Consider the following 16,119-nt stretch of genomic DNA (forward strand, 5'->3'; position numbering starts at 1 on the left):
TAACCCTAACCCATACCTAACTAACCTAACCTAACCTAACCCTAATAAGGAGTTGTTGTCCAATAAGTGGACATTTTCCAAAAAGAAAAAAGCTGCAGTACCGCATCCCGACACAAGGCTGTCGGGGGCGTAAGGCAACCCTAACCTTATAACCTAACCTAGCCTAACCCTAGCCTATTGTCTTGTGTTATGTAGCCAGCACTGTTACCAGATTTTGCGAGAGAAATAAGCAACAAGGTCTATGAAAAAACAATCCCAAAAGAAGCGACTAGGCCACATGAGCACTTTAAACATACATACATTGGCTATTTGAAAAACGATGATTTTGATTCAGAAGAGAATATTAAAGGTAGGGTAAGTGATATTTTTGGGTTAAAACAAAAAGTATTTTGTTAAAAGGTTAAAGCACTATATTGTGATAGTTATCATTGCTATAGAGTGTTTGTTCAGTAACAGGAGTCTCCCCGTCTCTCCAGCTCTTTAATAAACAGAAAATACATTTTCTGGTTGGTGTCAAAATCTCAGCCAATCAGGAGAAAGTACCCATTTTTAAGCTTAATTTGTATAGTGTTCCAGTTCAAATTTTGCCTGCTCATTTCTTAGTGTCATCACTTCCAATTTCACTTGTTTAATCTATATCCTGATTGAGTTCTCTATCCTGATTGGATAAAATTGGAAATGAAACGAAAACTGAAATGAAAATGCATTTTCTGTTTTATAAAGAGCTGGAGAGACAAGGAGACTCCTTTTACTGAACAAACACTCTATAGCAATGATTACTATCAGAATATAGAGCTATTTAACTCTTATTTTAACCAAAGAAAATCACTTACCCTACCTTTAAGTAGTAGCAGCAGTAGTACATATCAATAAACTTACCCATACATCACAGCTGTGAGTGTATCTGTAAAAAAAATAAAGACAAAACGTATAAAGATTAAAGAACACATACTGTAAGTTTCCCGTACATAAACCACAATAAACACTAGGGTTCAGTTACTCACCTGCACGGCCACGGCGTAGACCATCTGGATTCAAACCCAGGTCTGCAGCATGGGAAACCAAACATCTACCGCTCATGTAAAGGGGATTAACCCCCCCCCCCCCCCCCCCCCCCCCCCGGCCAAAGGAGATATTACGCTTCTGTAGCTCAAGACCCAAAAGAGAAATTAGAAGTTTGCCGGGGACCCACACCAGTGAGAATAGCAAATCTACAAGCTCCCAAGCTTGTAGATCTGCTATTTTCACTACTTTTCAATGTATTTCTGTAAATTATTTGATTGTTTGATCTTATTTATGAAATACTTTTGAGAAATGTTGGAATTGTTTTTAATTGATGAAAAGTTGTGACCTTTTTGACGAAAAAAGGGGATATTTACTCGCGACCCATAAAATTTGGTCTGCTTCCCAAACATGGGTCCCGACCCACTGTTTGGGAAACAGTGTCTTGACTTAGAGAGTATTTTCCCCCAGTTAGAAACACAAACGAAGATGGAAGACATCTTCAAAAGGCACAGCTGGAACCACTTCTAACAAGAACAAGATCCCCGCCAGGCTGGGTTGGCCTACCCAGGGCTGTGTTGCGACCTATTATAGCGCCACCATGAGGCCAATTTGAAACAGTTGGTGTGCCAGATCTTCCTTGGCCAACTGGGAGTGTGTGTGCAAAGTTTCACACCAATCGGACACTGCGTTCACAATTTGTGGTATTTTGTGCAAAACCTGTCCCTACCGCAAACTTTGGAAGTCAATCGTAGCTAATCGCAATGGAATATGCTTGACGACAGAGATAATGTGTTGTTATGTGTTGTATCCTTTTGACAGATATGTACAAATAGATGTTATGTACTTGTAGTGGAACGCAGTGAGCTGGGATTGAACCCTAGGCTCCCACTCGCCAGTCCGACGTTACAAGTCATGCCAATAGGGCTGAGCCCGATTGGCAGGTCTGTTGCACGCCTGTTCTGGCTAATTTGACTGTGGGGGCTACAATCACCCCCCCCCCCCCCGATCTTTGGAGCGTGTCCTCGCGCTTCACACTTTACGCCGCGGACCACCGTACACGACGTCCCTCATGTCCCTCACGCAAGGATATTACGCTCCTCGTCCTGCCGACTACGCCAGATTGTAGTGGAACGCAGTGAGCTGGGATTGAACCCTAGGCTCCCACTCGCCAGTCCGACGTGTTACAAGTCATGCCAATAGGGCTGAGCCCGATTGGCAGGTCTGTTGCACGCCAGTTCTGGCTAATTTGACTGTGGGGGCTACATACTGTATATGCTTTTTTTTTTGTGAATAGGAAATGTCAATCAAGTCAAGGTACAAAAACACCTCATTTACCAAGGCTTGAAAAACTGCAGGCACATTAGTGAGTCCAAAAGTGTATTTATATTTTGTAAAGCAGGAGTGTTAAGGCCGTCTACCATTCTTCTCCTTTCCTAATTCTGATACGCAGTCTGTTCAGCAGTGAAGACTGTTCGCATCATGGAGATCGAGACTCAAAAGAGTTCATTGAAGGCAGAGCCTGAGGTATACTTAATCTTAACCGTGACATCATTTAACCCACGGTAATCAACACAAGGGTGCAAAAGGTTTCCTTTTAGAGCTAAAAAAAACGAAACAAAAAAAGAATCGGAAAGATGGTCATATAATGCCAGAAACCAATGGTTCACTTATATATTTTTTCCATGGCCTCTCTTTCAGGGTGAGACTGTACAGTATATTAGTAGGTCTGTCCCAATTATTACACAATCGTTTAATCGCAATTAGTTTAGCATAATCGTCATAATCGTTTCGATGTTGAAAAATGTTCACATATTTTCAAATATTAAAAAAAACAGAACTGGCAGATCTACAAGCTTACAACGCGCCACGAAGTGACGCGTTGTTAGCTTGTAGATCAGCTATTTCTGCTATTTTTCCATTTATAAAATTATTAAATATGTCAATAATGTCTTTGTATGTTTAAGTTATTTGTCATATCTGCCCCGTGCAATTTTTGATTAGAAAGCCTAAAAGGCAAACAGAAAATGTTCTTTTTATTCATATGTTCCAATGTTCAATGCCAAACACACAATTAAATCGTTAATCGCATTTTTTACTTAAGTAAAAGTCTGGATTCTTTTCTTTTACTTGAGTAAAAGTACAAAGGTATTAGTATCAAAACATACTTAAAGTACGAAAGTAAAAGTACTCATTATGCAGAATGTCCCATTTCACAAGTTCAAAGGCCGAAATGGTTAATGTATGTTTTATAGTGATAATCAAAATCTACAAAGTAACAAGTACTGTAACTAGTTTTAAAATCATTATAGTGGAGTAAAATACAACATTTGCCTCTGAGATGTAGTAGAGTAGAAGTAAAGTACTGAAAATTGGAAATACTCCAGTAAAGTAAAAATACCTCAACATTTTACTTAAGTACATTACTTGAGTAAATGTACTTAGTTACTTTACACCACTGCATAACGGTGACACTTTACTCAAATGTTGGGTTTATAAAGCATTATAATCACGTTTATAACACTCACACATTATAACACTATAAATGTTTATAATCATGTATGACAACTTATAACAACATTTATAATGTATTATAAGTGCTGGTCATAATGCATTATAAGCTCAGTGGAACAGCACATCATATAACTACCTTAACTTAGTTAGTTATAAAGTGTCTTTGTTATAACGTTATTTATGCATAATTATAACATTCATGACGAGTGTTATGAAGCATTATAATGCATATAATCAACGCATTATAAATGTGATTATAATACATTATAGACCTAACCTTTAAGTAAAGTGTTACCTGGTAGTTATGTGCTGTTCCACTGTCATTATGACCAGCACTTATACATTATATTATAATGTATAAGTAAGCATTATAAAAATGCTTTATGAGTGCATTATAAATGTGGTTGCAGTATAACGCATTATAGACCCGACCTTAAAAAGATAGTTCACCCCCAAAATGACCTTTTTTCTATCGATTAGTCACCCCATGGAGACTTGAATTCATGGACATTTTTGTAGTTTTCCGCGCATTCCTAAGCCAATAATTTGAACTTAAATTATTGGCTTGGGCGACAAAAACAAAAAATCTTTTTTATAGTGAACTATCCCTTTAATTATAAATTCTTACCAACATAACATTTGTCGGACTATTGGGGTTTCAGAATAATAGGCCAGTGGACAGGACCCCGTAGTTTAGCCATGGAGATATGAAACTGGCTTCCTCTGCAAGAGTCAGTGATGTGCATTATGTGAGACAAGGGTTACAAACATAATACATGAAATACAAAGATGAAACAGGATGAAAGTGAAGCATTCATATTTAATGTGAGAGCATAAGAAGAACAAAAAAAATATGTCAATGATATTTCCCTTTTGGAAACATTTTTTTTTAAATACTTGCTTAATCTTTACTATTGGGGAGACTTCCATTTACAGTGCATGTACTGCATGGTGGATGATGGCAATACACTACATGGCTGTGGTTGACTAAGATACACACATCCGCCACACAACCCTACAATACAGTACAGTGTGATACTTGCTGCTGAGGCAGAGTTACAGCTTTAGGATCATTTAGAAGAGACTCCGAGCAGATTCCATGTCTTGTCAAAAGGTCAATGCTGGTGGGCCCACAAATCAATGCATCCTCTTTCTTTAGCTATTAAACATCGCCTTTCTATCAGACTTGTCTTCAATGTTCTTACGCCAGTCGCCAACGTCACGCAGCTTCTGGTCCTGCAAACACAGATGCACATGTTTGATTTGGTTTCTTTTGTTGCACGTATAAAGAAAAAAGTATTGGAAAAAAATGACAGATTAGATAGGATAGGTAAAGCTGCAATCAATAACACATAACAGGCACATGCATATTTTATTTGAGGTTTGGCACTATGGCATTCTTTTCTTTTTTTATCCCACTATTTTTGTAACCCATTTCTTCACCCAGAGCTAATTGCCTAAGCTGTAATCCTGGTCGCTACTCTCCCTCTGCCAACCTGGGGAGAGCCCCGAACTGAGCTCATGCTTCCGTCAATGCATGAGGAGTGAGCAGGCCACTTCTTATCACCTGACGGTCCCCGGTAGGACGACCAGTCAGGGGCCTCCATCAGGCGCCTTCCGAATCGCAAGCGGCCGCTCTACCTCCTGTGCCAATGCCGCCCATATTTTAACCAATAATGAATGGCAGAGTAACCATAACTAACTACAACTACGGTGGTTGTATGTGGTTGTATTTGGTTGTATTATATTTTAAGAAAGCAAAAGAAGCCCTCAATTAGCTGATACTTTAACAATAGGGTTCCTGAACAGAAGCGATACTGCTAACCTTGATGGATAAGATCATTAATCCTTGTTTATTTTGTTATTTTACTTTTCATTTTCCATTGTTGTTGTGTGGATATTAACACTGTTAATGTTTTATTCTTGGTGCTGTTATTCACCCATCTACAGACTGTCAAGCACCAAACAATGTGGTTATATAATGGTGTATTTAATGGTCCAATGTAGGTATGTGGAGTCTGTTTTGTATCTGTGTCCTTTGTTTTGTAATGTGTCTGGTCTGAGCTGAGCTGTTTGTGTTTGTGTTTGTTTTGTCTTAAAACTAACGATAAAAAAAAAGAAAATGGGGTGAATTGACAATTGAGCCTCACCTCCTCTTTGACTTCCTTCTTGACCTGCTTCAGACCGGCCCTCAGGTCCATGTTCACCGTGTGCTTGGAGCCCAGCAGGGCCTTCAGCATGGCGTCAGCAGACATACGCACTTTCTTCAGTTTGGGTTTCTTGAACTTGCCCCTGAGGTCAACAATCTTGATGTTCAGGTCCTTCACCTGTTTTGGTTCATTTGAGACAAAGACAACTTAGTCAAGGCGTGTTAGTGACGTCCTCCCATTTACTTGTTCTGTGTGGTTCTCAGATTTGTAAGATACACATACAGTAGACTACATCTTTTAGGCTGCCTGCAACTGGGGCGAAACCAATGTTGATTTTATTTTTACATTGATGGATATGGAGTGAGAAAATACAATGTGAGTTATACAAGTAGCGTCATTCCTTTCAGTTTATTTCTGTACGTTTCAGTACTCAGCTGCGACCAGACTAATAAAATTTGCCGATCTGCCAGCAGATGGTTACTTATTGTTTCTGATATTTTATTATCCTCAAATGCCTAGTTTTGCGTGCTTATAGATTATGTAGTACGCGTTACATTTCATCTAGACTGAAAGAACGAGCCCAATCGATGGTCTTGAAGGGCGGATCCAAACCCAGGCGCTGGATTCCAACGCCGCTTCTTATTGCTTCACCAATCTATGTCCCCGCCTCCCCTCTCCTCCATGAATAAATAAATCGTACATCTACGGTTATGGCACTCAACAGGTGTATTTGCAAAACCGTAGATCTCCGGTTTTGGCACTCAATGTGTTAACAGACTTACAGTATAGCTGTAAAGGAAGGCGACAAATGAAGACTCTCCACTGCCTGTGCCAGCAATTTATGTTAATTTTTCAAACTGAATGTACTGGTTTTCCGGTGGAAATGGGCATTTAGTTGAACTTTTGTGCGCTAGAAAAACGTGCGGTGCAGGAGAGGAGCGCCCTACCGTAGGAAAACAATGGTTTTGTTGGTGGCGCGTTTCTAGTGATGCGTCTTGGTGTGATCACCCTTTAGGCGTGATTTTAGATGAACGGAAGGTAAAAGTACTAACCTCATTAATAACCAAGTTGAGTTTGAACTCGATGCCGTACTTCTCTTCCTCGCCTGCATTAACTTGTTCATTCAATTGTTTGACCATTGCCTGAAAGGAAACAAGAAATGGCACAGTCATGTTATACCAGCTTGCGGCAAGCTAACCCCCTTTTTCTATGAGTCCTAATAAAATAAAAATGTGTTTTCCCATTCAGAGATTGTCTGCCTTGCTTTCATTGTTTTCAAGGTGTGTGCGCTGTGACACGATACTATTGTATCGTGTCACAGCGCACACGCTTCAAGTCCCGGTGCCCCTTTGCCACACAGGGCCAAGAAATTCTCCGCACAACACCAGCCTGACACTTCCAAGGCTTCCTGGGTAAAAGGCAAGATGGTGGACGGCAGCAGACCATAGCTGAGTGGTTAGTGAGCCCGCCTAGGGAGCCAGAGGCCCTGGTTGCCCCAGGTTCGATTCCAGGCCATCCCAGCATATGTGTCGATGAAATGAAATTTGTCCCTGAGCAAGACTCTTAACCCCTAATTGCTCACAGGTTCTCATTGGAAACAAGACCGCAAGGACTTTCATGAACGACCTGTTAAAAGGAATTATCCTTATCCTTATCCTTACCATCCAGGCTTCACCACTACATCGAGGATCCCACAGACGTTCTTGGCCAGGACTTCCCCCGCAAGGAGTGGACAACCCTCAACCGAGGACAGGTGTGTGGGGTGCGGCCATGCAGAAGTGGGGTCTCACAGACAGTGCCCACTGTGAATGTTGGGATCCACTACAGACAGTGGAACATGTGGTGACCAGCTGCCCCACATACTGGCCACCGAGTGGTGATCGTGGCTTAATTGACATACATAGACGATGACACACTGGACTGGCTTGCCGCAATGGAGCTGAATGTCTAAGTAGTGTTGATTTTGACATCAAATGTTTATTTAGTTTTAGTCATAGTCTTTTGAATAAAATTCCATTTAGTTTTAGTCATATTTTAGTCATCTGAAAGGTTTTAGTTCTAGTCGACTAAATATAAGATTTTAGGCGACTATTTCGGCGGGCCTTGATGGCGTCGTAATGGCTGATTTTACACTTGATAGCTCACAACGCGCTCACAACGCGTCGCGCTGCGACGCGTTGCTTATAGATCGGCTATTTTCAGCATGCAACACCCGAGCGCAACCAGACATAAAATGACTTGTCTTGGTTCTACTGGATCTCTTCTCCACTAGTCCCTCCCTAACATTTTAGTCTAGTTTTTATTTGTTGAAGAAAATGTCAATATATTTAGTCTTAGATTTAGTCATCGCAGCTTAGTTTTTATTTAGTTTTCGTCAGTGAAAAAAGGTAGTCGACGAACATTTTTCGTCACAGTTTTAGTCAACGAAATCAACAGTGGGTCTAAGGATACACAGAAGACAAACAGAAGAGTATCGTATACAGCACCAATAGTTCATCAAACATACCATTAGTTCCTCTCTAGAGTGTGGTAACTGTATCGGAGGGCAAGCCTCTGTCAGGTAGTTCTCTCTCTCCTCAGTTTTCTTGATTGCTTCTTCACCGAGCATGTCCATCGCCACAGTCAGCATACAGCCCTGTGGAGAACATTAATTAACACTGATTAACTCTGTGGAGAACATTAATTAATACTAATTAACTCTGTGGACAACATTAACAGGCTGGTATCATCAGGCATTAGGGCATTCTTTTTGACCAAATACCTCGAAATTGATATTGTGACCATAATATTATAGTGTGAAAGACATAATTTTCTTCTCAAGCATTTTCCAAAATAGCGGAAATTGCGGATCTACAAGCTCACAACGTGTCGCATCTGTGACGTGTTGAGAGCTTGTAGATCGGTAGTTTTTCCCTATTTAGAAACATTTTGGAACATTTCTGAAAGTATAAAATAGAGCACCAAAATCCCTAACGATATCTAGTCTCATATAATATCGATATAATATCAATATAGTGCCCAGCCCTATCAGGCATTGACGTTTATCATTAAACACTGAGAAGTCTTTCAAAAGGATATAACAGTAGTCCTTACTTTAATTTGGTGCTTGCGACGCGCGGACATTCTCGGCCTGGAGGTAGAAAACAGACGTCAATTGTGAGAATCAATGAAAACTCGAAACAAATCAAAAACAATGACTATCATATTTACATATTGACTTACTATCTATTTTGTTTTCACACAAACAAACAAACAAAATAGTGTTCTTACTCAGCCATTTTGGCAGCTGGTTCCCTCCCTTGGTTTCCTAGTTATGGGAGATACAGTATAATTAATAAGCATGACATGTTGTGATGGTACCCTTTAATATGATGCGCACGCACGCACGCACATACCTGTCTAACTATACTTCCCCAAAGTGAGTGACACCCAGAGTCACAACATCAGAGGGAGCACCTATGATCTGTATACCCCCCATATGTAGTGCAAACATGAGAAAATATTCATTCTACTACTCTGCCACCATAATGTGGAATGCCCTGACATCATGTGAATCACTGGCTTCTTTCAAAACTGGCTTGAATAAACTGCCGCTGTTTTTTACCTTAGCCCCGTCCACCTATTTATACGAAAGGGAGTGAACGCCCACAATTCAACGTCACAGGCCCATTTCTTCCAAGGCAGGGAGACAGGCGGTCGCATGTTTCTAGCAGAGAGGCGAACGGCCCTTTCTTAAGGAGTTTTTGCCAAGGGGGCGGGGGGGTGTTCTTTCATAACAGATAGGCTATACTCTTTAACCTTCGGTTTTAAAGTGAGACCAATACGTTGTAATTACGCTCCCAAATCCATATCGCCTGTTCTCTCATAGTTTAATGTTAACAGCCGATTGATGCGTACTACACTGCTGTTAAATACCAAAACACTCGCCCCAAAACACAGTCGCCCCGGGCAAATCCGGCGGTATTCACCTGGCATTCTTAAACGTAACCTCAGTAAACTAGCATACTATGCCTAAACCTAACCTTATTTCTGAACGTAACCTCAGTAAAACGGTGCCAAAACCTAACCTTATTCCTAAACTTAACCTCAGTAAAACTATGCCTAACCCTAAACTTATTTCTAACCTTATCCTCAAGTAAAACGAATACAAGAAAATTGGGGCGAGTGTGTTTTGGGGCGAGTCTTCTGGAGGTTTTTTAGCAGGCGAAAAAATTGGTCTCCCGGCCTTGGTTTGTTATTAAAGAAAGCCTCTGCGCTTTATTAGCCCCCCCCCCCCCCCCCCCCACACACACACACACAATAACGTTTCTGGGTGTACTGCTTGCATTTAAAACAAAGTCTGATTCACAACTTTTCACTGTTGATGCAGCTATTTGTCTGCTGCCCACAGAAGAGGGGGTATAGAGCTTACTTTATTCCTAAAATAGCAGACCTACAAGCTGTCAACGCGTTGTGGATGCGACGCATTGTGAGCTTGTAGGTCTGCTATATATAATATAATAATACAGTCCAGGTCCAGGGTCTTCAACGTTTTTCAGGTCAAGGACCCCTTAGCTGAGAGAGAGATCAAGCAGGGACAGAAAAGTATTTGGAGGTCGGGGGGGGGGGGGGGGGGGGGGGGGGGCAAGGAAATAAAAAGAAATACATTACATCTGGACCCCCCCCCATGTAACTAAATAACGAACAGTCCCTAACAGCATACATTTCCATTACTTGAGGGGATAAATACATATAATACCCCCCCCCCCCTCAATTACAGTACATTTAGGGCCCAATACAGCATATTTGAATACATTTAGGAGTAAATGACAGATTTCTTCTATAGCTCTCCCACGCTCAGTGTTGCCATGTCCTCTAATTATAAGCGACATTGCCCTTGTTTTTCTGTGAAGGTACTTGTAAAGACTGGTGGTTGGGCTTTGCCCCTGTTTCTAAAACGTTGATATTTGGCATGAGTTATTTGTTGATAGCTTGTAGATCTGCTATTTTCCACTACCACCACCACCACTGTAATAATATTAATAACTAGAAAAAGTGCTCCTCGGAGCACAGGTCTCCACCAGGTCAGGTAGATTATTGTGGCCTCCTGGTGGCGCTATAATAGGCCAATGTGAAAAGGGTGGCATTTCTTCTTAGGCCTTTTAATATTTTTATATTTATATCTCATAACATTATTTATATTTATATTATATAAATGATATAATTGATGTTATATCATATATACAGTAATACAACATATAACATTATAATAATATATTATATTTAAAAATATATAATAATAATAGATTACATCATTAATACAATATTTATTATATTATAATATATCATATACATTATAATACATATAATATATGCAATTATAATATAACATTTTATTACAATAATTAATTTAATATATCTCTGCTGTCCAGCAGCAACCAGCTACCTCCAAAACGCTCATTTTTCAGGAAATGAAACAACAAAATATAGTTTTTATTTTTATTTTTTTTTCAGGAAATGAAGAAAACCTTATATATTTTTAAAACAAAGCAGTACAGCCTCATCAAAGTTGGTATAGTGACTTCATATATTGTCAGATACTTGCAGTGTCATTATATTATCACCATTTTACCCAAATCCAGTTCAAGTGGAGTTAGGAGTCCGAAAAGCTGACAATAGCTCCAATCGCTGCTGAGGGAGAGGTTTCAAATGGGGCTAAATTCCTAAAAGCTAACAATGGATCGCAAGCTCACAATGCATCACAACGTGTGAATTAATGCCCTGATGCTTCATGACACTTATTATATAGGCCTACAATAATAAACAGGACATTAAATATTACAATAACGTCTGCAAAGAGGGGTTCACAGAGTTGGAGTTCCTGTTTCTATAACGTTGTTGATATTTAGTATGAGTTATTGGTTGATATATTGATGCTTGTGCCACACCTTCTCAAGTCCATCTGTGCTTATTACCAAGATGTTGTACTGTACCAATGTAAACATTACAAAACAAATTCTAAACAACTTCTTATCAGGTAACAACTACATATTCTTGTAACTCATGTCTTGGATTACCAATGCTGGCCAAATCAATCAACTACATGGCAGAAAACACAAGCATCACACATCCCACTACCCACTACATGCCTGACCTCGCAAAAAAAACAAAAAAACACAGACGTCTACACATGACATCTTATGTCATACGTCCTTGTTTTCCAGACGAGGACCGAGGTTTAATTTAGCCTTATCAAAATGTCCCCAGCTCTGCCTGTATTCTGTGTTTCTTTAATTTTAGATTAGACGTTTAAGCAGAATATTCAGTTCAATCATTGCAGCGAACAGCAACATAGCACTAGTTTGCAGGTCATAATGCCCCTTTTATTTAACATCCCTGACCATCTTGACACATACAGTTCCCAGGTGGACCTTGAGTTACAAAAGGCCCCTCTTCTCTGAATGATAGGTTCATAGGTTCAGGATTTGTAGTGTGCCCCCTCCCCCCCATCCAGTTATTACACTGGCCCCCATTCAGTCATTACACTGGCCCGGGCGCAGTCTGCAGAAAGAGAAAAGAAAGAGACAAGAGGAAAACATAGGACAAGACAAAGAAGACTAGACTAGAACAACAAGACCTCAGTCACGCTGTCTGTCAGTCACAACAGGAGGGAGTAACTAAACACACGCACACAACCACCGGCTTCTGATGCTGTCAATGCACCGAATGGGACATTATCACGTTTAATCACACTATTATCACACTATTATTATTGGTCTAGGTGAGATACTGACCTATACGTTACTCAGACTATTGATTGGTCTAAGTAGGTGAGAGACTGACCTACCCACGGGGCTCAGTACAGTAGGTGTTTTGTCGTTATAGTTGGGGCAAACGCTACACCCCAAAACATGATTTATGATTCTTTGCCTATCCGTACATAACTCGGACGGCGCTGAGTTGGCTAAAGCGAACTTCGCAACGTTGGGCAACGGCAACTCGCTCGCTTTAGCTCGCTCGGTGGTGCCTCTTGTGGCTCAAGTTCGCTTGAGACGGTGCGCCTCCGTCGCAGTCCAAAACTATACTTTTTACAAAACAGTAACACCTACTGAGCCCCATCGGTAGGTCAGTATCTCACCTACTTAGACCAATCAATTCTCTGATTAAATGTGATAGTGTCCCATTCAGTGCATTGACGGCATCCGAAATGGGTACCACAACCAACAAAACACATACAAGTCCCTAGGGTGCGGGCCGCTTTGATCCTCAAAGGGAGTTTGTTCCACAACTTCGGTGCCAACACAGCAAAGGCACGGTCCCCCCGTCCTTCCTGTGCTAAACCGTGGAGTCGTCATACACAACTTACTGTCAGGTCTGAGTGACCCGGTGCTGGGAGATACTACTACAGGGGTCTTCAACAGGGGGACCGGGTCCCCTAGGGGGTCCTCAGAGCTACTATAGGGGGTCCGCCAAATCTTTGTGTGATTGGATTTCGTTTTTTTACATTAACCACTTGAACCCTAGAATTCCTTTCCTGAGGGGAACATTGGCCGAAAATACCAGATCTACAAGCTGTCAACGCCTCGCAGCGCTTGTAGATCGGCTATTTTTGGCAAAGAGGCTGTAGGTGTAGAGGGAAAAAATAGCAGACTAAGTAAAACACAATTTTATACAATATAGAGTAGGGGGTCCCTGTTTCATCTCTCTCTCAGCTAGGGGGTCCTTGGCCTGAAAACGTTGAAGACCCCTGTACTACTAGATACCAGTGTGAACAGATACTGTACATGGCTTGCCAAAAATGACTACAGTAACTTTGATGTTCCAGTTGTAGTTCACAGAGAGACTCCCTGGGAGATTCCACCTCACTAAATAGGCCTATTGTACCCCATGGGGGATCGAGTTAAGAGAAACCACATCTAAAGTGACCCGTGTCTATCTTTACGCTCCATAGCTGGCTGTTGTCAGCCTCTCACAGCCTGTATGGAGCGCCAAATGTCTGGGATAGACTACACAGTAAAATCCTCAGGGTTCATTAAACTCTAACTTTGACCCTATGGGTTCCATTTGGGTCCCACTTTACACCGTCGAGAGTTAAATTAACACTGAGCATTGTGCTGTGCACTGTAATATGTATATGGCCTGAGATAGCGTAGCAGATTAGAACTCTATTTCTGTAACCCACAGCTGTCTCCTGCCCTCAGAGAAGCTGATTCGTCCTTAATGTCTTCATAATGCTAAAAAAGCTATCGTGGAAAATGGATTATCTCCTCTTCTCTTATACAGAAGCTTCAAAACAACTAGGGAATACGTCATAACAGGCACAAAGCCAATACTTGAAGAAGAACTGAGCATTGTAAAATAAAAGTAGACAGGTGAACTGCAGATCTCTAGGGATGACAATGTATTTCCAGAGTTGGGGGGGCCTCTTCTCTTCCAGCCTTGACAAGCCATTTCCCCAGAGATAGAACACTATCTCTTGTCTAAATGTGGGGGCCCAGTTTTTGTCTTAAGTGTCTCTGTTATGGTAAGCTCGTCTCTGTGGAAGGTTGACCGTAACCCAACACCACAGCTGACGGTGCCAGCCTTGCTTTCTAGAACATCCCTTGGATGAGCAAGACATTAGGCATATCGTAAAAATAACTAAAGCTCTGTCTGCTACACACACTGCACAAGTAAGTGCACGTGTACTTTGTCCGCGTGATGGTGGTTTTGTCCTTTAGCTCAAAGCAACTGAGACCTATAAAGTGTAAAGAGACCTATAAAGTAAAATAAAATGCAGTGCAAAAATAAAATGCCAAAAAAACTCGCTATGTTTAAGGACTTCTGAAGAACACGGTACGGAACTAACTTCTGACAATCTGTAACTTAATGTCAAAACTTACAGGATAGAATCTATTGAATGTCTGTTCAAAACATATGATGTTTTTTATTTGAGCCTAAGCAACATAACTAACTTTTTATATATGATTTCATATACAGTATATATATATTTACTCCTATTCTTATTTAAAATGTAGCCAAAATGTTTGGGTAGCTTGTAAACACAGTTTCACACCTATAACTGAACATGACAATGAAGTCAAGTTGGAAGTTACACTCCTTGAATAACGAACTATGTGTATTGTTTACAAGAACAGGCATTGTTTTAAACACTGTCAATAATTAAAAAAGGGAAACCAAATGTTGTATGTAGTTGAGAATGAACAAAAGTTTGTGTTATGGTGTGAGAGGAACAAGGTAACAAGAAAAATATAGAGCCGCCTTTACATCCAAACCATGGTGTTGACAGGGGGAAAAACATTCCAGCATGGGTTTCATATTCATAGCTTCAAGTGGTGTAGCCTTTCACCATGACATATCAGCAGTCCATAAATCACTGGGTTACTAGCAACAGAGCTTATACTAGCATATTACACACAAACGCAACAACTTGGGAAATATGTATTAACCTCTACTAAAGATATAAAACTATATAACATACTTTTAGAAATGTGAAAAATAAGAAAATAATTGTATTCAGAGTAATAGTAGTGATCCACGTTAAGTAAACAAAAGCAGTGCGTCCGACTGACCACATTATTTAACACGACTAATGACTAATTAAAATGTAATCCTGAAATATGATTCAAGTTAACGATAGCAACACTTCACTCTCTTCACTATCAGAATCAAGAAACTATTTTTGTACAAATGTTTAAAAAAAGATATATTATAGCTCAGAAATACTGAATCCAAATCAAACAATACCTTTACTAACCAGATGAAACATTTCATTGTTTATGAGCACAGGATCCGACACCATCTCTTCAACACCTCTAAAAACCTGGCCCAAGGCCAGTGCTCAATCACCAGCCCTACAGTAAGTAGCTATGTGACACATGCAACAAATATTCGACAAAAACTCAAATCAAAACCTAAAAAAAAAAACCCTGACCAAACACACTAGCGAAACTTAAAAAAATATAACGAAACCTGTCATATACATATGTCATAAAGTCACTCAACAAATCCAGTTCTATTCAAACAACCTCATCCGATACCATTGTTGTAAAGATCCAGACAAGAAAGACAGGACAGAAATAGTAAACACTCATAAAACAAGAACAAAACCAAACAAACGTTAAGAGTATTTTCCTTACCTTGTAACTGAGAGAGTTGAGCTACTCTACAAGTAACCTGTTAGGAGACAAGAAGAGACAGACTGACCCCCGGCAGGCAGATGTAGAGTTAAGAAGGTAGTATATATTGCATTCTCTGATAGCCCTCCAAATCCTCCAACTTTCTGTTTATGGAAGTGGATTACGCCAACACCAATGAGCTGGCAAGGTCATGAAATACAGTACAGTGTCATATGCCCCCTTCCTCAGCACCCCTCATTATAAATAACCCTCACCCCTTCAAGAACCCCTTATTATCTTGTGCCATCATACCTCAAATATGGAAAACGCAACACAAAAAAGTCGTCAACGCAAGC

The 16,119-nt window shown here is 40.4% G+C and overlaps 1 protein-coding gene across 1 annotated transcript; it reads right to left on the reverse strand.

Moving 5' to 3' along the window:
• Positions 1-4,316: 4,316 nt before the first annotated feature.
• Positions 4,317-15,890, reverse strand: LOC311046577 (troponin I, fast skeletal muscle-like). Its single transcript, XM_084058972.1, has 7 exons — positions 15,785-15,890; positions 8,937-8,973; positions 8,760-8,796; positions 8,173-8,301; positions 6,719-6,808; positions 5,667-5,843; positions 4,317-4,752 (listed from the first exon to the last, which is right to left on the reverse strand). The coding sequence occupies exons 2-7, from the start codon at positions 8,942-8,944 to the stop codon at positions 4,672-4,674; spliced, it is 522 nt and encodes a 173-aa protein (XP_083915098.1). The 5' UTR covers positions 8,945-8,973; positions 15,785-15,890; the 3' UTR covers positions 4,317-4,671.
• Positions 15,891-16,119: the final 229 nt, after the last annotated feature.

This window comes from Gymnoscopelus microlampas (assembly GCF_963454915.1).
Source record: "Gymnoscopelus microlampas genome assembly, chromosome: 6".
Lineage (NCBI taxonomy): Eukaryota > Metazoa > Chordata > Actinopteri > Myctophiformes > Myctophidae > Gymnoscopelus > Gymnoscopelus microlampas.